This window comes from Physeter macrocephalus, chromosome 8, assembly GCF_002837175.3.
Source record: "Physeter macrocephalus isolate SW-GA chromosome 8, ASM283717v5, whole genome shotgun sequence".
Lineage (NCBI taxonomy): Eukaryota > Metazoa > Chordata > Mammalia > Artiodactyla > Physeteridae > Physeter > Physeter macrocephalus.
This window is the reverse complement of record NC_041221.1, coordinates 38,188,300-38,208,843: the sequence shown is the minus strand read 5'-3', so window position 1 is coordinate 38,208,843 and position 20,544 is coordinate 38,188,300. Positions and strand designations below refer to the sequence as shown.

Below are 20,544 nucleotides of genomic sequence, written 5' to 3'. Positions count from 1 at the left end.
GCTGGCCACAGGTCTAGTTGGTTACCAGGCCCTGCCTTGTGTAGAGGCTGAAGGCTGCTGGGTCTCAAGGGACACGGTGACATGGTAGCCGGCTCTGGGGCCCCAGATATCCGAGGGCTATTACTGGCCCACAGGGGGGCAGAGTTGGTGACCGTGGTGATTGTGGGGCCAGGGGTCCTGAATTTCATGTCAGCCTGTTGTTGGACAGGGCCAGGTCCCAGAGGATCCCTGAACTGGTGTCTGCCCACGAGTGGGTGATGTTGGGTACTGTGGCTAGTTCTGGGCACTAGTGGCAGAGCTGGGTCTTGGAGTCTCTGGTTTCATGGACCAGGGGCCCCAGAGTTGGTGCCAGCCTTCTGGGGGGTAGGGATGGGGCCCAGGGGGTCCTGGGGCTTGTGCCTGCCCACTGGTTGATGAGGCTGGCCCCAGGGCAAGTGCCAGCCCACTTGTGGGTGGAGCATATTAGTACACCTATTAAAATATCCCCAAAACCTTCCCCCAAAGTTTCCTAATTCCCCTTTGTAATACTTCCCTCCCAAACATCCTGGAACAAAACCCTGTTCCCAGGCAAACACTGAACTACTTTATGGCAATACAGATTAAATCTGATTGGATTTTCTTGACTTTATACAAATGAAATCATACAGTATTTATTCTCTTCTGTCCAACTTCTGTCATTTAGCATAACTATCTTGAGGTTTTCCATATCGTTGTGTGCATTAATAGTTTAATTTTCTAATTGCTTAATAGTATTCCAAAGTTTGGAAATACCACAATTTGCTTACCTGTTCACTTATTCATTGATATTTTGAGTTGTTTCAAATACTTGGATATTATAATACATTTATACACATTTGTATATAAGTACACCTACAGATATTTGTGTATCAGTATTTGTATAGTTACATGCGTTCACTTTTCTAGAGTAAATATCTAGGAGAATTATGATTGGAACATGTGGTGGTTATATGTTTAACTTTTAAAGTGGTTATACAATTTTACATTCTTATCAGCATGTGTGATGGTTCCAATTTCTCTACATCCTCACCAATGCTTGGTACTGTCAACTATTTTAATTTTAGCCGTTCTAATAGATGTATATTAATATCTCCATTACCTTTATGGCTAATGATGTTGAGCATTTTTTTCATATGTTTATATGTCACCAATATATGTTTTTTGATGAGGTGTTTATTCAAAATTTGCCTAAATTTTACTGGGTTATATCTTTGTTATGGATTTGAAGACACACACACACACATACATACACACACACACACACACACACACACACACACACACACATTGGATACAAGTCCTTTATCAGATATATGATTTGTAAATATATTCTCCCCAAGTCAGTGGATTGTGTATCCATTCCCTTAAAGTGACTTTCAAAAAGCAAAAATTCTCAATTTTAATAAAATCCAGTTTATTAACTTTTAAATTTATGGATGAAGCTTTTAGTGTCTTATATAGGAAGCAACTGCCTAATCTCAAAATTCTCATTCTATTTTTTTTCATGTAGGAGATTTATTGCTTTTAGTCATATTTATATCTATAATTCATTTTAAGTTAATTTTTATATGGTGTGAGTTATGCATCAAAGTTTTTTTTTCTTTTTTGTATATGGATGTTTACATTGGAAATGCAATGTTTCCTGCACCATTGGTTGAAAAGACTATACTTTTCACTGAATAAACTTTGTACATTTGTCAAAACTCAATTGTTTATATAAGTATGAAACTAACTCTGGACTCTCTCTTCTATTCCAATTATATATTTATCTATGTTTACAAAAATGGCACACTGTTGTACAGCTTTATAAAAAAAAGTCTTTAAATTAGGTAGTATTCATCATTTAACTTCTTTTTTCTACCTGAAGTTGCTTGGTAATTCTAGGCCCTTTACATTTTCATATATCAAGTGCTATAAAAGAGCCTCCTGAAATTTTCATTGGGATTGTGTTGAGTCCATTGATCAATGTAGGCAGAACTGATAACAATGATATTGAATATATTAATCCATATACAATGTGCATTTCTCCACTCATGGAGGGTTTTTTCAGCCATGTTTTGTGGTTTTATGTCTACATATCAAGAACATATTTTATATTTTTTGTTGCTTTACTGCACTGGCAAGAACCTCCAGGACAATGCTAAATAGAAGTGAAAAGAACAGAAGTCCTTTCCTTCCTTCTCGTCATATGAAGAAATTAGTTTTTCATTATTAAGTATGATGCTGTTAGTCTATTTCTGCTTTTGTATTTAAAATATGTTCCTTATAGAATCATATAGCTGTGTTTTGCTTTACTGCACAATGTAACATTCTATTCCTTTTAATTGTGATGTTTAGACCATGTATATTTAATGTGACTACTGATTAAGTTAAGACTACTATTAAGTTTAATTTATCATCTTGCTATTTTCTTATTGCACAATCTTTTCTTTGTTTCACCTTTCTTATTTTCTGCTTTCTTTGGATTAATACGGTATTTTATTTTGCATTCCTTTCTATTTCCTTTTTTTGTGTTATCACTTTTTTTTTTTTTTTTTTTGCTGGGTGGGTATAGGATTTTAGATTGAGGGTAGTTTTTTTTTTTTTTCCTAGCTCTATAGTAAAGATTTTTCACTGCCTTTATGTTTATTTTTCTCTTTGTAACTTAGTTGTTCCTTAGGATGCATTTAAATTTTGTCACTGGTTTTAAGCAATTTGATTACGATGTGATTTTCTATAACATGCTTCATATATTTTGTACTTGAAGTTTATTAAGCTTCTTGGATCTGTGAGTTTATGACTTTTCTCAAACTTGGAAAACTTTTCAACCACTGTTTCTTCAATAATTTTACCCTACCCTCCTCTCTTTCAGATCATTTAATTTTAATTATGTTAGGTGTCTTGAAAGTGCAACACAGCTCACTGGTGCTCTGTTTTTTAATCCCCCCACCTTAATCATTTTAAGTATTTCCCATTCATCTTCATTTACAAGTTTACTATTTTTTTTCCTGCAATATCTAACCTGCTTTAATTCCATCAGAGTATAATTTTCAACTCACAGACTGTAGTTTCTCCTCTAGAAGTTCTATGAAAGACACATATCTATATCTATTTATCTATCTATCTATATATATATTATTTCCTTAACCTTTGCTCTAGTTAAATATACAGAATGCATTTTAAATAACCTTTTAAATATCACTGTCAGCTAATTCTGTCAACTGTCATTTCTGGGTTAGTTTCAATTGACAGATTTTTCTTTGCAGTCACAGTTCCCATTTTTGCTTACCTGTGATTTTTGATTGCATGACAAATATTGTGTTTATGCTGTGTTAACTGTGTGATAGCTTTGCATTTCTATAAATACTATTGAGCTGTGTTCAGATGTGTGGCTAAGTTACTTGAAACAGCTTAAACCTTTTAGCCCTTGCTGAAGAGTTGAGCAGGATCCTCTTCATATTTCTGTGGCTCTCTCTCTGTGAAGCTCTATCCTATGAAGTCCTCTGCCCAGCAAATTCTACCCACCTTGGTCTCCCTGGACTTTCAGCATTATCTCCTGAATTCAAGCGATTGACAGGCTCCATCTGGGCTCCCACTTCCTGCATTATTGTTTAGAAACCCTCCCAGGCAGGAGCCAGTTTTGAGGATCACATCATTTCTTCCTCTTTTCTCAGGAATACCCTCTCTGTCTCCTGGTATCTAATGCTCCAAAAATAATTGTTGCATATATTTTATGTGGATTTTAGTGGGTTTTGGCAGGGTGTGTGTGTGTGTGTGTGTGGTAAATCCAGCCCCTGTCATTTTATATTTGAAGAGGACATTCAAAATATTATTTTGAACATGTTTTTGATAATATAATTGTAGCCATTCATTTTAGAAAAAATGGATTGCATAGGTAACTTTGTAGCAAATAAGACATCTATAATTCTCCCCTCAGTAGATACTCCAGTGCTATTTATTCTACTTCCATCAAGTATTTCATCATTTTTTTTTTTTTTTTCGGTACGCGGGCCTCTCACTGCTGTGGCCTCTCCCGTTGTGGAGCACAGGCTCCGAACGTGCATGCTCAGCAGCCATGGCTCACGGGCCCAGCCACTCCGCGGCATGTGGGATCCCCCCAGACCGGGGCACGAACCCACGTCCCCTGCATCGGCAGGTGGACTCTCAACCACTGCGCCACCAGGGAAGCCCCAAGTATTTCATCTTTTAAACAGTTTATCATTCTCCTATTTTTTAATTAAGTAGAGCTTATATAATATATATGGGTTTATGTATTTTACTAATTGTGAATATTTGCTAATGTCATTACAGTTCTTGATAAACTTCTATTGTATAGATAATACACTATCATGTAGGTAATGCATCACTGATGAAAATTTAGATTGTTTGGAGATATATATCTGATAATTTCCTCATGATACAATTTTAGGAGAAAAATTTCTTGATCAGAGACTGACAGTAAAACTTGCAACCTTGCTTTATAGTATATAAAAGTGGCTGATACCATTTTAAGTCCATAGCTCTTCCAGAAATATTTACTATTTATAGGGTACTCAAGTCTTGAAAAAACAGTGAGCAGTAGTTTTACCTGTAAAATCTCAAGAATTATGACAAAGGGAAGAAAAATATTTGGAGAACAAATGAATCTGAAATTATGTTCCTAAAACTATACTGTCAAGTCTGACAAAATATAAGGCCATGCCTGAAAATATAACATTAGGCTGATTCCTGTTAGCATAAAAATGTATGCAAAAAAAGCTTTAGATATTCAATTATAGTGTGAAAACCCAGCAATAATTCAACAAAGAGACAACATTATAATATTTAACTCTTTCGTTTGCTCTGATAGCATTTAGAAGGATGACTGACCCCCAGAGCAGAAATAGGCTATGATAAACATGATGGAACATTTTCCAGGGAAACTTTGGGAAGTAATTCTCACCCACCAGTAAATCTGTTCATCAAACATATTTTCTGAAATACATCTGCCACTTGCAACATAAGATTATGGTTACAATTAGCAACTGTTGTCAGCTCCGCTTCACCTCATTAGTAATCATGGATTTCCTAAGTTATAGGGTTGATTATAGCTTTACAGGTTCTGAAAGAACATGTTGTCTCATTTCACACCAATTTTATGCTCAACATATTTAAAGGTTCAACGAATTTTAGAAGAAATCAGTTCTACCGCAGTCAAATAGAGAAGTAAACACAAAACAAACCTGCTGGTGAGAAATTTAGTTATGTCACCATAAAATGTACATGATTCCACCAAAAACTGGAATAAGTGCCTTCATATATAACAGTACTTCTTTAATATCTGCTTGATTTTATTACAGAGAGTAAAATAATAGTAATTTAAAAATCATGTCAACAATATTTGGAAAAAAATAAAGTTTGAACTATTTGTTCAAGCAGTATAGCCATTCTCAAGGAAGGTTTCACAGTTTGTAGCTAGAAAACACATTTCTGGAAAGCAGTAGCTGGAAAGGAATGAGCAAACTCATATCCTAATTATATTGACTTAGTGGAAGATGTACCTGGAATTCAGGAAAGGAAAAGGAACACTATCTTTGATGTATTCCTACATATTACTGATTTGTTCTGGTGTAATTTAGTTTACATGTTTTTTTGTAGTAGGTGAAAATATAGGGATCTGCTATGTGTTTGATTCTTAATAGTAGAGCTTAAAAAACAAACAAACAAACTAGAACCAGAGTTCAGCTTCCAAGTGTCAGCTCACTTGTAATCTTTTTACCTTGTTATTTTTGCTATGTGATTGGCTCCTGTTTCTGCAAAAGGTATTCATTCAAAAAATTATGCCAATGATCTTTTTAAAAACTTACTGTTCTAAATTCAATATAATGAGATCAATAAAGCATTGTTTTAATAAGCCATCTGCTGGGACATAGAGACAGTTTTGTCTCGCGTTATGTGTTTATCAGCCTCTTTTTGGTCATTTGTTGTAATCCAGTGTACTTATTATTAATAGGTAAACCAGAACATCCTATCCTGTGTTGAAAGTAGAGCATTGGCTGCTAAATAAATGAAAATTATCTCTGGGCTTTGAAAAACTGCAAGACGTCATTTGCAGTGGGGCAAATTTATAAATACAGATCTGAAAGTCTGCAGTGTTAATGTTAAAGTGAACTATTTATAAATCATCAAAGTGACTCTCCTTCATGAATTCTTAACTTGAAAACAGTGCTTTTCAAGGTTGAACCTAAGAGTAGGGCAGCCAGAAACAAAGACCTATTTTGATCCCACATAAGCTCAAAGTGAGTCAAAGCTAGATTTGTATAATGTTAGAATTGTTAACTATTCCTCAATCATAGAAATCTCCATGCTAATCTCTAGGGCATGTAGCAATGGGTAAAAATCGATTTTTATTTTACTTCTGATCTTTGATGCAAGTGATAGGAAGGAATCCAAGATCTATTCAGCGATACACAGATAATGGTTAACTACTGACCTTTCCAACAATGGAGGTAAATATATACAGGTGAATATTATGAATTGAGATTCATTCAACACATAGATGTGGTTACGTGGTTATGTCCTTTATTTTCTTTCTTTGTGTTCCTTTTAGGATTATTTGTATTCATAAGCAGAATTTGGTGTAAGTACTTTAGGAATAAAAAACATTTTTTAAATGTTCCAATGTTTAATGTTTAAATGTTCCAATGTTTCTCAGGCCACATTAGGAACTAAATTGTAGGAGGACTGAAACCTAGACATAGGAAACACTATTATCTTTTGTCTTAGCACTTTTTAAGCAATAAAAATTAAAAAGAGAAAATTTCATATGACTTTTATTCTTGATCTTAGTACATTAATGAGTATTTTAAAAGAATAAGTACTATCTCAGATCCTTGTCTGACAATGAATGCTTAGATAAACTCAACATAACTTTTGCTTCTAGGAAATATATACACTACTATGAATTTTTATATAATTATTTTTACATTTAGGTTTAAAATTTTTCTCTATTTACTTAGGATTTCCCACCCCAGAAGGATAGTTACTCTTGGGCAGCGACCATATGTCACATGAGTTTTTAAAAAAAAAAATCCCCAAATTCTTTTTATAGCAACCATGTAGAAAAATTACAATCATAATTATTGCAAAAATAAGGAAATACTACCATTTCCATGTAGCTCTATAGTACACTGCACAACACTTCCAAAGGATAACAAGGTGACTGTCCTGGTTTCATATTTTGGGAATCTGAGACCAACTATGCCAAGATTTTAGCTATTTTATCTTTGCCATGAAATCTAATATATATACATATAATATGTATATTTTCCACATGCCCAAATACTCACTTTGAAGCAGTATTTGTGAGTTTGAAACAATAATTTTACAAAATTTAGCAGAAAGTAAATTAGGTAAGCACATCATATACTATATTGTTAAAATTTTTGAAATCTGAGTTTACCAATGGATCCCTTAAGTTAAGCACAGTCCTTATAATAATGGACTGGGCTTCCCTGGTGGCGCAGTGGTTGCGCGTCCGCCTGCCGATGCAGGGGAACCGGGTTCGCGCCCCGGTCTGGGAGGATCCCACGTGCCGCGGAGCGGCTGGGCCTGCGCGTCCGGAGCCTGTGCTCCGCAACGGGAGAGACCACAGCAGAGGGAGGCCCGCATACCACAAAAAAAATAAAATAAAAAAAAAAAATGGACTAAGTCACATGTTCTTTATTAAAATAACCCAAAGAAATCACCGAATTTAGATAAATGTATTTTTATCCAATATTTTTAAAATTGCCAATGTTTCACAATGTTTAGAAACCTAAATGTCTATTTTTTGTCAAAGTCAGTGCCTGATAGTGGATATATTACGGATTTATAATGGGAGTTGTTAATTCCCTAATTCACCAGATTAAAAGGGAGTTCATTTGCTAAGTGTCTTTAATAGAGACCTAGAAAAATGAGGATGCCACCAGATGCTGATTAGTCTGTTAGTTCTCTGTCATTGTTGCGCCTTTGGCTGTCCTTATTCTAACCAGTTTATCCCATGGTCTTAACCTTGCTATACGAAGACCTATCTATGGACTTTACAACATGGGATTCACCTAAGAGTTTTTTAGAAATGCAGAATAACATTTCCCACACTAGACTTACTGAATCAGAATCTCGTTTTTTCCAAGATCCCCATGTGATTCATATGAACTTAATGTTTGAGACACACTTAGATTCCTACATGGCTCAATTAAACACTCAGCAGCAGAAATCTCAAACATGCAAAAATGGTAGCTAGTACATCTGTGGTGCTTTGTCATTTCAGTTTTTATTTGGAAAAGGCTAAAGGGAGAGACTGGAGGAAGACCTTTGATTCAGCTGAAATGATCTTTGAATAGAGAACCATTCAAGAGCCATGTATTTTACAACAGCCTCTGCATATTCACTTATAAGGACTCTGTGGACACATGTTTTTATGTGTTATTTTCAACATAATTTCAATTTATCCAATGCAATTGACTCTATCAACTTTAATATGACTTTAATACATCTCAAGCACTGCAACAGGTCTATGATAGGATAAATTAATCAAGTGACAATTAAAAACTCACTTAAAAGCTGCCACAAGGATTCATGAGTATAACTAAGGACTCTGAAGTACACATAATCATACAATAGTAATAATGAAAACAGCCAACTACATCAAATTATCTAAATGACAATTACATTAAATAAAAATTCAAGAAAATTATCGGTATTTTACTTGTCATATTTATCAGACCATCGTGTGAACTGCCTATAACTTTAAGAAAAGGTAGATGAATTAATAATTTTAAAACAGTGCCTGGAATTATGAGTCTCTTTTCTGCTAGATACTCTGTTGATCGGCATTCGGATATGGATCGGATTTTCAGTATTCACTCAGAAAATGGTTCTATTTTCACTTTGAAGCCTCTTGACCGGGAGTCAACCCCTTGGCATAACATCACCATTACAGCCACAGAGATAAGTAAGTTGGAAATACATCCACCTGAACACACTGTTTTACACCAAAGTAGTAAAATAATAGCATTAAGTAGACTCTTTTACTTGAGTGGAATGAATTTCCACTCTTGCTGAATGAATTCTCTCAGCAAGAGCTGAGAGAAATGATTTAGAGTGGGTTGGATTTTTAAATTATTTTAATTATTATCAAATATTCATTTTATTTTAAACTTGATTTTCTTTTACATCTTACTGTAGGATAAAAATATAATCTAACCTCACAAAAATAATTAATCAGTCTAAGAAAATTATCTCTTACAAATAATACTCACTCTCAATTATATTCTCCTCTTTCTATCATGCTCTTCATCTGAACCGTGTAAGAAAGCTGAGATATCCATCAGCAATTCAATCAAGAAGTGAACACCCCAGAAATGATCTGTTGCTAAGTTACAAATGGGGCAAACAATATCACTACTACTCTGTAAATGAGACTGAAATCTTGCACATGTTCTCATTGCAGATAACTCAAAACAAAGTAGCCGCATTCCTGTTTTCATCAGAATTCTAGATATAAATGACCATGCTCCAGAATTTGCCACATACTATGAAACATTTGTCTGTGAAAATGCAAAACCTGGGCAGGTAAGTTATTATAAACTTAAAAAATATTTTCTCTTCACAAAGGCAGATGACACTGCATTAATTTACTTGCACATTTTTTTTTCATGCAAACTATTGTCAGCCTTCCTTGTCACTTGTTTATCTCTCCTTACCAAAAAAAAATCACAATAATCTTAAAAAGATGATTTTTAAAATATTTTATAATCCATAATATAATAGGAAAAATTATAATATATGCTTTAATTTACAGACTAGGTACATAATGACTATCACATATATAAAAATTTCCTACCTGGATTCATAATCATACTGATACTGAGCTATAATCACGAATAGAATGAACATACATTATTAAATAAAACATGAAGTATGAAAATAAAATTGCTGTGTTAATATAAAGGAAATCATAATAATTGTCTTGTAGATTACATTTTGCTACTTTGAGTTGCTCAATCAGGATATTTTGGTTTGAGACAAGTTATATTTTGTTTGTGATTTTTTTATTAGTGAGATAAAAAAGTGTACGAGAGTTACAAAGTCCTCATATAAAGTAATATTTCAGGTATCTCTAAAGTAATTTAAAGAAAATGCAGAATATGTTCATTTTTTACACTAATACAGTATTTTACAAATACAAATACTGTATTTTACAAATACAAACTGCATAAATGTTATTGAAAGAAATTTTAATGAGTTATTTAGATAGTTCCTTGAGGAAAGAGTAGGTAGATGGTAAGAATCATATATAATTCTATCATGTCCTTTTAATATAGAAAATAAAGTGAAATATAGTCTTTCTTCTATTCCAGTAGACATTATAATGAACTGAATATTTCTGCCCCCTCAAAATTCATATGTTGAAGCCCTATCCCCCAGTGTGGCTGTATCATCTGAAGATGGGGTCTCTAAGGAAGGAATCAAGGTTAAATGAGGTCATAAAGTGGGGCTCTGATCTGACAGTATTAGTGTCCGTTAAAGAAGAGACGCCAGAGAGATCACCCTCTATTGTCATACACATGATCAAAGGAAAGGCCATGTGAAGATGTAGCAAGAAGGCAGCTGTCTGAAAGCCAGGAAGAGACCTCTCACTAGAAGCCCACTATGCTGATACCCTGATCTCGGACTTCCAACCTCCAGAATTATGAGAAAATAAATTTCTGCTATTTAAGCCATTCAGTATATGGTGTTTTGTTATGGCAGCTCAAGCAGACTAAGAGAGAGGTACATACCACATTCCACTTACATACACAGAAATACAAATGAAGTTTTTATTTTCTTTTCACCAGCAAAGAATCATTATACAGTTAATTGGATTAAAAATTGTTTTCCTTTTTCCACTTCGTAACAAGTAATGGACATATTCTCAGTTCAATGAATGATTTTAATTTGCTGCTTTTCAGAGCATAGCTACACATTAGTTAGCTTATTCAACTACCCATTTATTAATGGAAATTTGGTTTACCAACAAAATGTTACTCTAGCAGACAGCACTACAGTGAGCATTATAATACATGTATAGCTGTATACTACCTGGAATCATTTTTCTTTGATTAAATCCTCAAAGAAGAAATAAATTTTATCTATAAATACTCATCAGTACTTCCAAATAGTGCTGAGAATATGTTATATACCTAGTAATAACTTCCACCAAATGTTCCAAATAGTGCTCAGAATATGTTATATACCTAGTAATAACTTCCACCAAATGTGGATAATTGCTCATTTATTGGGCAACACTAGATTTTAAATACTATCTAGCAATATGTAAAATCTCATAATAATTTTAACATGAATTCCTCCAAAATTATTCAGGCTGATCATTTTATAGCTATGTTAGTTTCCCAAAGCTACCATGACAAATTTACACAAACTAGATAGCTTGAAACAACATAAATGTATTCTTTGACATAGTTCTGGAGGCTAGAAGTCCAGAATCAATGTGTCAGCAGGTTCATGCTCTCTCAGAAGGCTTTAGGGGAGGATCCTTCCTTGCCACTTCCTAGCCTCTGTGTTTGCTGGTGATTCTTAGCGTTCCTTGGTTTGTGGACCCAAATTACTCCAATCTCTGTCTCCATTGTTATATGATATTATTTCTGTATCTCTATTTGTCTCCATATTTCCCTCTTTTTGTGAGAACTCCATTCACTGGATTAGGGTCCACACTAATTCGGTATGACCTCATCTTAACTTGATTACACCTGCAAAGAGCCTATTCCAAATAAAGTCACAACACAGGTACTGGGGATTAGGTCTTAAACATATAATTTGAAGGGAGACAAGTCAACTGATAATAGCCCGTAGATATTCTTTACTTATTTATCTATTAGTATGTTTTTATTGTTTCATGTGAGTTATTTATATTTTACAAGATTAATATTTGATAATGATAAAGTATAATTGATATTAACTAATTAAAATTATTTTAATATATACTACCGCTATTAACATGTCTATGTCATTGTTCATATAATCGGTGGAAAACAATTTTCCTTTTAAAATTAACAAGGTTAAAAATAAAACATAATATAGATGTCAAGCTACTGATATATTCTCTCTTAAAATATGTTTAAACAATGGCTCATCTAATCATTTCAAGAACTCAGAGTCATACAATGAAAGGATCAATGATGATTATGATTAAAATATTACTAAATATTAGTTACATTATTGCTATTCTGGAACAGAAGTTTGAGCAAGAATATTAGATCTTATATCAATTTTTCTATGTCATGCGCCAATCTTGTAAGAAAAATCATATCAAGTTTATATTAATAATTATGCACTTTTAGAAGTATTGTATAAAGAAACATAAGGTTACATATGTCTCTTTCAATAAAATGAACAAAATTATAGTTAATATCAAAGAGGAAAAAGTATTAACTAGTGAGTATGCAGGTTGGTATGGCCAGAGAAGGTACACAATAACCAAAACAATGAATACATTAAACTACTGTGAAATTCTAATAATTCTTCATCACAGAATGTTGGACTATTATACCTGGAAGTGGTGCCACTATTTGTTTTTGTAGAAGAGAAGTTTGAAAGTAATGGTAATTAAATGACTGTAAATACAAATCACACAGATGGCAGACCCAGGACTGGAAAACAGGCACCCTGATGTGTAGCTTTGTGTTTTATCCACAATAAAATGCTCAATGGAATTTTTCTGCCCAACCTGTCATTTGCTGCTCCATCTTCACACTATGGTACACCTCTGACCTACAGGGAGCACAGCTGAAAGGTGCTATAATTTCTCAAGTTCAGCAATGATTTTACAAAACTTTAGAGGCATTTATTTGTATATTCTTCTAAATTTTGCAAATAACCATTAAAAAGAAGAGCAGGGCTTCCCTGGTGGTGCAGTGGTTGAGAGTCCGCCTGCCAATGCGGGGGACGCGGGTTCGTGCCCCGGTCCGGGAAGATCCCACATGCCGCGGAGCGGCTGGGCCCGTGAGCCATGGCCGCTGAGCCTGCACGTTTGAATAAAGTATGCAATATGATTGTAATTATGGTACCCCACAGCTTTAAAATCTTCTCCTTTCTGGTATTATATGGAATATTGCTCATATTCCCAAAACTATATTTATAGTTTCCTTAATCTCTAGGAGTGGTTGTGCTAAGCACTTTTGTTTTTTTAAAAAAACACAACATCTGTTACGTCCTTTGAAACAATCATTATCTCGTGGAGGCAACATACTGGTAACCAATTCATAATAAAATGGGCTGGTAGTATATATTAACAATGTTAAAAGACAAAAGATTGGCGTGATCAAATTTTTCTTTTCTTTTCTTGGATACTATAGTGGCCAGGAATCAGATAATGATCCATAGAGGTGCTCTGCAAACTGATACTTGATGGGCATTTTTCATTCTTCATTAAATAAGTTACATTAGACAGAACTACAAAAAAAATCTTGGCAAAATTTTCTGAAAATGGAATTTTTTGTTTAATTTCAGTATTTAATTTCAGTGATATATTTAAAGCTCAAACACTGATTTAAAATGTCTTGTAATAACAAGAGTTGCTTTGTGTGCTCTATTTAATTAATTTTTCTTTGGTTTTAGTTGATTCAGACTGTCAGTGTCATGGACAAAGATGATCCTCCCCGAGGGCACAAATTCTTCTTTGAACCAGTGCCAGAATTTCCCCTCAATCCAAACTTCACCATTGTAGATAATAAAGGTACAGAACATTTTTGAAGACAAATATTATGAAACCTTAAGAGGCGAAATTTTAAAACTGGTCTTTTTGTTTTTTCAGATAATACAGCAGGAATCATGACTCGAAAAGATGGGTATAGCCGCAACAAAATGAGCACGTACCTGCTGCCAATTTTAATCTTTGACAATGATTATCCAATCCAAAGCAGCACTGGCACACTCACCATTCGTGTGTGTGCCTGTGATAATCAAGGTAACATGCAGTCCTGCAATGCCGAGGCCTTGGTCCTCTCTGCTGGCCTGAGCACGGGAGCTCTCATCGCTATCCTTCTCTGTGTCGTCATACTACTTGGTAAACTATGCCCCTGAAAGATATGCCCCTGAGATATGCTCATTCAACTCAAGGAATTCTCTCCCTCATTACCCAGTGATTGCACACTGAAAAGCACTCTTCTTTAGAGCTAAAGGCTGAAAATTTTAACTTGCTATTAAAATTGTTCTTCCAATTGAAAAACAATTGAGTTTTTGACTGTGGATAGTTCTAGCTTTAAGGAGACCGAAAACAAGGATGTAATAGCTAGTGATATATACGTATATTTTAAAATATGTTTTATATTTATAGTGTTTAGTGTTAACTAAGATCGTCCCATTTCTAAGGACATTTCATTTAATAATTGATTTAATTTTCATATCAACTCTATAAGGTAAATACTTTTATTCTTCTACAGAAAGGTTAGATAACTTACACAGAGTCACCCTTTCAGAAAGTGTTTTAACTAGCATTAAAACCCAGATTATTCTATTTCAGAATCCACCTTTCTAAGCATTATCCTCAAAACAAAGACTACTTTACAAATAATATTCCTAACAAATACTAAGTTATATATATCATAAATGGAATTGGCCAGTGCATTTAACTCGTCACCGTAAGATAAACTTTTTTTTTCCATGAAATTTGTTAAATGTAGGCACAACACACCAAATTAAACTTTAAGTTCATTTCTTAAGATATCACTACGGCAATGTGGTCATACCTACTCCAGCAATATTTTCTAAATAAAGTCATGCTTCCAAGTGCAAATGCTTTCTTTGAGCATGCCCTAACAGGACAATGATTTAATTCAATTAAACAGTTGTTCCACTGTAACACATTCCCCCAAAACTTGTTTCCATCAAATATTCATCCAAAATGAATGCTCAGGGCAGGAGAGCTAGCCAAATTTATGTCCCAATGCTCGTATGTGCTGGCTCCTTTTCACTGCAAATCCTCTCAGGCTATCTGGATAAAATCCCTTTGGCCAGATATTCTTGCAGGACTTCAGTGGGGAACTGATCAAAGTGAGGGGAAAACATTTGTCTCAGTTATGATGATCCAACTATTTAGAAAAACATTTTTGTAGGATGGCTTAGAACGTAACACACTACTACCAGCAGCAGCAGCAGCAGTCCACATCTCCACCTGCTGCTAGAAAGTTCAACTCCTCCATAAAATACTTTTGTATCCTCATGGAAATTAAATGTTGGCTTACGCTTTTAGCTAAGTGCTACTGATATAATATTGCTTTATTTGCTCAAATAGTTCTACTTTCCTAATTTAGGACAATATGGAAATATGTATATTTCAAATTTGATTTTTTAATTTCAGTATTAATATAACACATACTAACACATAAAGACATGCATGCATACAAGAGGGAACATAATCCACCCCAAAAAATAGGTTTAGATATTATAACATTATCCAACTAAATTGGATAATATTTTTCCCTATGCAGAAATCCTAGAAGGCATCTTTTATTCTGAAAAGTCTGCCATCTTTCTGCCCTGGGAAATATAGAAGGCACACAATTCTTGTATTTTACCTTCTCAATTTATTGCCTAAATGTGGAATGATTTTCTCTTATTTTAGTTAAAATGGGTTCTAACTCATAAGGTTTCATTATAAAAGTTCTTTAAGCATACTTGCTGTTATTTCACATCTTTATACTAATGGCTGGGCATAGTTACTATATCTCTGAAGTTAGAAGAGTCTGCTTTTTGCAAAATGGTGATATAGCATGGACAATAATATTTTAGACCTATCCTGCTACAGTTTGAAGAAATGTAATTCATAGTTTATATCCATGTTACAAGGCAAAGTAGCGGGTTAAAACCTAGGGCAGGGCTTTTTAATCTTTTTGGTTCCTTGGACACCTTTCACAGTGAAGATGAAGCTATGGACCTATTTAGAATAATAAATTTAAATTTATAAAAATAAGACATGTAACACAAAAGGAAATACATTTATCCAAATTAAACAAAAAACAAAAAAGCAAATGTGTTTAATTATTGTCATATGTGCTTTGTTCTAGAACAAGTCTAATGATTATTTGTAATACATCCTAACTATAATACAATATGAAGTATCTGTGATTTCTATTGGTTCAAAAGTCACACATACTGTTACTATCACTACAGTTTATGCTGATATCCATAATAGAAAAAAATGTTAAATTCAAGTTATAGTGAAAATATAACTTTCTATATTACAGAATATAGCATTTTTTTCTACTCCTTACCTTAGTCTCTTTGAATTCCGTTCACATACCCCAGATTAAAAACCTCAGTCGAGGAAAAAGAAGCAGATAATTTTGGCCTGACAAAGCAGAAAACCCTCAGAGCAGATTCTGAGGACCATTTGTGAAAGTTCGCAAACATTATATTAGTTAAGAAACCCTTAAAAAAAAAAAAAAGAGAAACCCTTAAAACTATTTGACTATATGGTTGTTCTTCTATGCATAGAGAATTTATAAATTAATTCATTCAGTATTAAACTTAGAAAGAACCCTGTTTTTCTACTGCATAATTCACTAGATTTGTGGATTTCAGGTCTATGTTGGACTTAATTTATGATCATCCTTTAACAGAAGAGAGTATAGATATGTTTCATTATTAATGAAAAGTTTTTTAAAATGTCTTCAACATGATTCTGAATATAGCTCAGCACGCAAAGCCTGATCTGTGGAGGTTAGTGAAGATACTTCTAATGAATCTTTTGTTTTCTTCTTACCAATTAGTAAGAGCTAAGGAAAGTGTATTGGCCAATATGACAATAGCATTGTATGGGCCTTAAGTGTAGTTACAGGGGCCTCAAGGGCCATGGTGAAGTGCAGTCTCAATGGAAATGAGTTTGTGTAATCTCAAAACAAAGACTAAGAAAATGAATGGTAGGTTTCTGAGGCAACATGCTCTTATTTTTCAGTAAGACATCAGTAGTATTGACAAAATATTTAACTTCCATAAAGTAAGGAAAACCTGGTTTTTGTTTCTCCCCAGCAATGTATAAGTATGCTTTTGGAAAATATTCTTTATTTAATTCTTAACTTTCTTATGTATAAAATTATGTACTTGGTTCATTTTCTATGGAAACATAGTTTGTTGGAAATCATGTGATCTTTCTTATGTTTTAAAACGTAGTTTTTAATTTCAAAATGTATTTATCTTTCAAATGTTCATTGTCAAATATATGCATAAAAATTTAAATTCCAGTAGTATAACAAGAAATAAGGAAGTATGTCATATGTGGGGAAGTTCATAGTTAACTTGATAACATAAGCATGTAAATAATAATACAGCATATACAGGGAGCACAATTAACATTTCAGCCCCAAAGTTTGAATGCAACTATATATCAAGGAAGTCCTCAGAAACAAGGTAATATCTGTAAGATGAGAACGAGGTAAGGATGAGTTTGAGTTTTAATTTTATATTGTAGCTTATAAAGAGTTATATTTCAGATTTTAAGCAGGCTTTCAAAACCAGGTCAATGACAGAAATTAACTAAATAGATGTGACATATGGGAATAATGAGATTAGTAGCATATATATATGTGTGTGTGTGTACATATGTATGATATATATACCCATAACATATATTATACATACATATACACATGACATATGCATATATGTGAGCAATACTTTGCCTATATTCCCTTGAGTCCTTAATATTAAATTGGTACTGAATTTCTCTTGGGATAATAATGACTGTAGCTTTAGAATTTTAGTATTTTGAAACAAACATGCATTGGGGAAGAATGAGGTATTACATACTTACAGTTGGCTAAATGCATTCACCATAATTAAAGATTTTCAATGCCAGAGCCCCACAGGAGATTGAGTTTTGAAAGTAAATAAATGGCACTGTAATATCTGTTTCTTTATCAATATAGTACATCCAGTCACTGGCCCAAATCATCCTGTATTTGTGTAGGATAGTTACTCTTTATATCCAAATGAACTTAACACTACTTACACCACACCAAGGTCACAAATACAAAAGTGCGCTATATTAATTTAAACCCGAATCATGGAATCTCACAATTTTCTCTCTTTGGTTTTTTCTTCTTGTTGTTGTTGTATTTGTTTTTGTTTTTTTTTGTTAATAGTTTTAGTTGTGCTGTTTGCTGCACTGAAGAGGCAAAGAAAAAAGGAACCTTTGATAATTTCAAAAGACGATGTCCGGGACAACATTGTGACCTACAACGATGAAGGCGGCGGGGAAGAAGATACCCAAGCTTTTGACATTGGCACATTAAGGAATCCAGAAGCAAGAGAAGATAGTAAATTTAGAAGGGATGTAATGCCTGAAACAATTTTTCAGATAAGGAGGACTGTACCTCTGTGGGAAAATATTGATGTGCAAGATTTTATCCATCGAAGATTAAAAGAAAATGACTCAGACCCAAGTGCACCTCCTTATGATTCACTGGCAACATATGCCTATGAAGGGAATGATTCCATAGCAGATTCACTCAGTTCTTTGGAATCTCCCACAGTAGACTGTAACCAAGATTACGGTTACCTCAGCGACTGGGGACCTCGTTTTAAAAAACTTGCTGATATGTATGGGGGTGATGACAGTGACCGAGATTAAGAGTATGGTATGACTTCATGGACAACAGTGGAAGTACTCTCTTTGTTACTAGATGGAGTGGCCTGCATTCTCTTCCTTGGAGGAAAATTTTTAAAAAATCAAAATTACAAACAATACTTAGGTGTTGTCTTAGTAAGAGTCTGCTTAATCAGTAAGTTTCTGTGAATGAACACGAATGACATAGATTTTAAAAAGTAATAATAACCAGTTCACCCTCTTTGACTAACAATCTCTGAAGGAAAGTATATCACATCAATAACCAATAAAAAGTACATAAAAGGCTTTTTGTGCCTTTGCTTAGATATAAGAACTTTATAAATAATGTTTTCTTAACTGACTTACAGTCACCTTTACTATTAAATGAAACATTGTGCAACTGCTTTGTAAATTAATATGGAAAAATATATCTCTAAAGAAATAGGAATGACTATTACTGCCATATTTATTTAGTTGAAGAATGTCTTTCTGTTAATTCATTCATATTTTTATAAATGTATATTTATATTTTTGTATTTTTATGAAATAAAATAGTATTTATAAAAATAAATTTCACTTTAATTCCTAGAAGCAGTTCTGATCTCACTTATAACATTTTTTAAACATCTTTAAAGGTAAAACATGATTTACTCAGGGAAAAAGCAGCTAAATTATTGCATGTAATTTGGAAATAGAATGTGGTAGGACTATAGTGAGTTTTGGTACAAGTTGTGATTTTCTCCTGCAACCACTCGAATATGGACAAGTGTTTACTGAATCACTGATGTCTACCCATCGATAAGGATGTGAGACACATTTACAATATAAAATATTATAAATATACTTGTGAATTAACTTTAATTTTTTGTACAATTCTTTCCTATGGGATCAACCAGTAAATTTTATTGAGTGAATGAACTATGTGTCAGTAATGTGTAGATGAAGAAAAAAATCTAAACCACTCTTCCTTCATCAATAGTATAGTTTCAGAATGAGAAATGATAGTTCCAACTTTTCTCTTTATGATTAGATAATTGATGGAATATAATTTGGGTAACATTTAAAATGTGTATTAACAAATTAGTGGAGTTTTTTTTATTGATAATTTTGTTGAGGATGTTGGAAGCCACTGTATTTGAAGAAATCTTGAAAAAACTAGTGGCAGGTAGACTGGAGATAAGGAACCTTAAGGAATATAAAGTTTTATTAATGATTGGGATTGTCCAGAAAACAGAATATAGACACCCTAAGACATAGGAAATAAGAACAGAGAGGGATAATTGTGCATAGTAATCATTTGCAAATTTTGAAAGACTGCAATGTAGAAAACTTGCCCTGGATTAGCCTGGAGAATAAAACCTAAACTGAAAGATAGAAACTTCACAGGGAGATTACATGATATCCATTTTCTATGTCATGAATTATCCTCTTTTTCTCCTGTATTACTGCTCCTTTGAGGAACAAATATCTTGCCCAGGGTAATTTCTAGGTGGAATTTATATAGAAATTTGGCTTTGACTAGTCTGTTAGCAAGCCTTTTAAAATAGCAACTATTTATTAACTTATAAATAGGCACTTATGCATTCTGTTACTATGTTGTAAAATATTTAAAGACCAAGACTATTTCAATAACTTTACCACCAGTAGCTAACACATATTAAAGGTTTAATTTAATGCTAAGAAAACAAAAACATACTGGGTATTTAAAAAATAATTGAAAATTTCTTATCATTGGAATTGCCCAGGAAACAGAAAATTTTTAGTTTTAGTTCAGAAAGTATTAGTTTTTACCTTAATAAGTAATTAGTTTCTCCACTGCTAGAAATCTTCCTGCATTAATCAAATATTTGAGGAGGATTATATAGAATGGCTTAAGGTAATAAGAAAAAATGAATTAGATGCCTATTAATGCCTCTTATAAT

The 20,544-nt window shown here is 33.4% G+C and overlaps 1 protein-coding gene across 4 annotated transcripts in view; it reads left to right on the top strand.

The window, feature by feature from the left end:
- Positions 1 to 18,646, top strand: part of CDH9 (cadherin 9) — an 85,097-nt gene extending 66,451 nt beyond the window's left edge. For 2 of the 4 annotated variants that reach the window (XM_024121706.1, XM_007112763.1), the window contains 5 exons: positions 8,835 to 8,971; positions 9,470 to 9,591; positions 13,636 to 13,753; positions 13,832 to 14,083; positions 18,159 to 18,646. In XM_024121706.1, the coding sequence (XP_023977474.1) occupies positions 8,835 to 8,971; positions 9,470 to 9,591; positions 13,636 to 13,753; positions 13,832 to 14,083; positions 18,159 to 18,646 (1,117 nt within the window). Of the gene's footprint in view, positions 1 to 8,834; positions 8,972 to 9,469; positions 9,592 to 10,015; positions 10,037 to 13,635; positions 13,754 to 13,831; positions 14,084 to 18,158 lie in introns of all 4 variants that reach the window. The other 2 variants (XM_024121696.1, XM_024121699.1) reach the window with 2 other exon arrangements.
- The last annotated feature ends 1,898 nt before the right edge of the window (positions 18,647 to 20,544 follow it).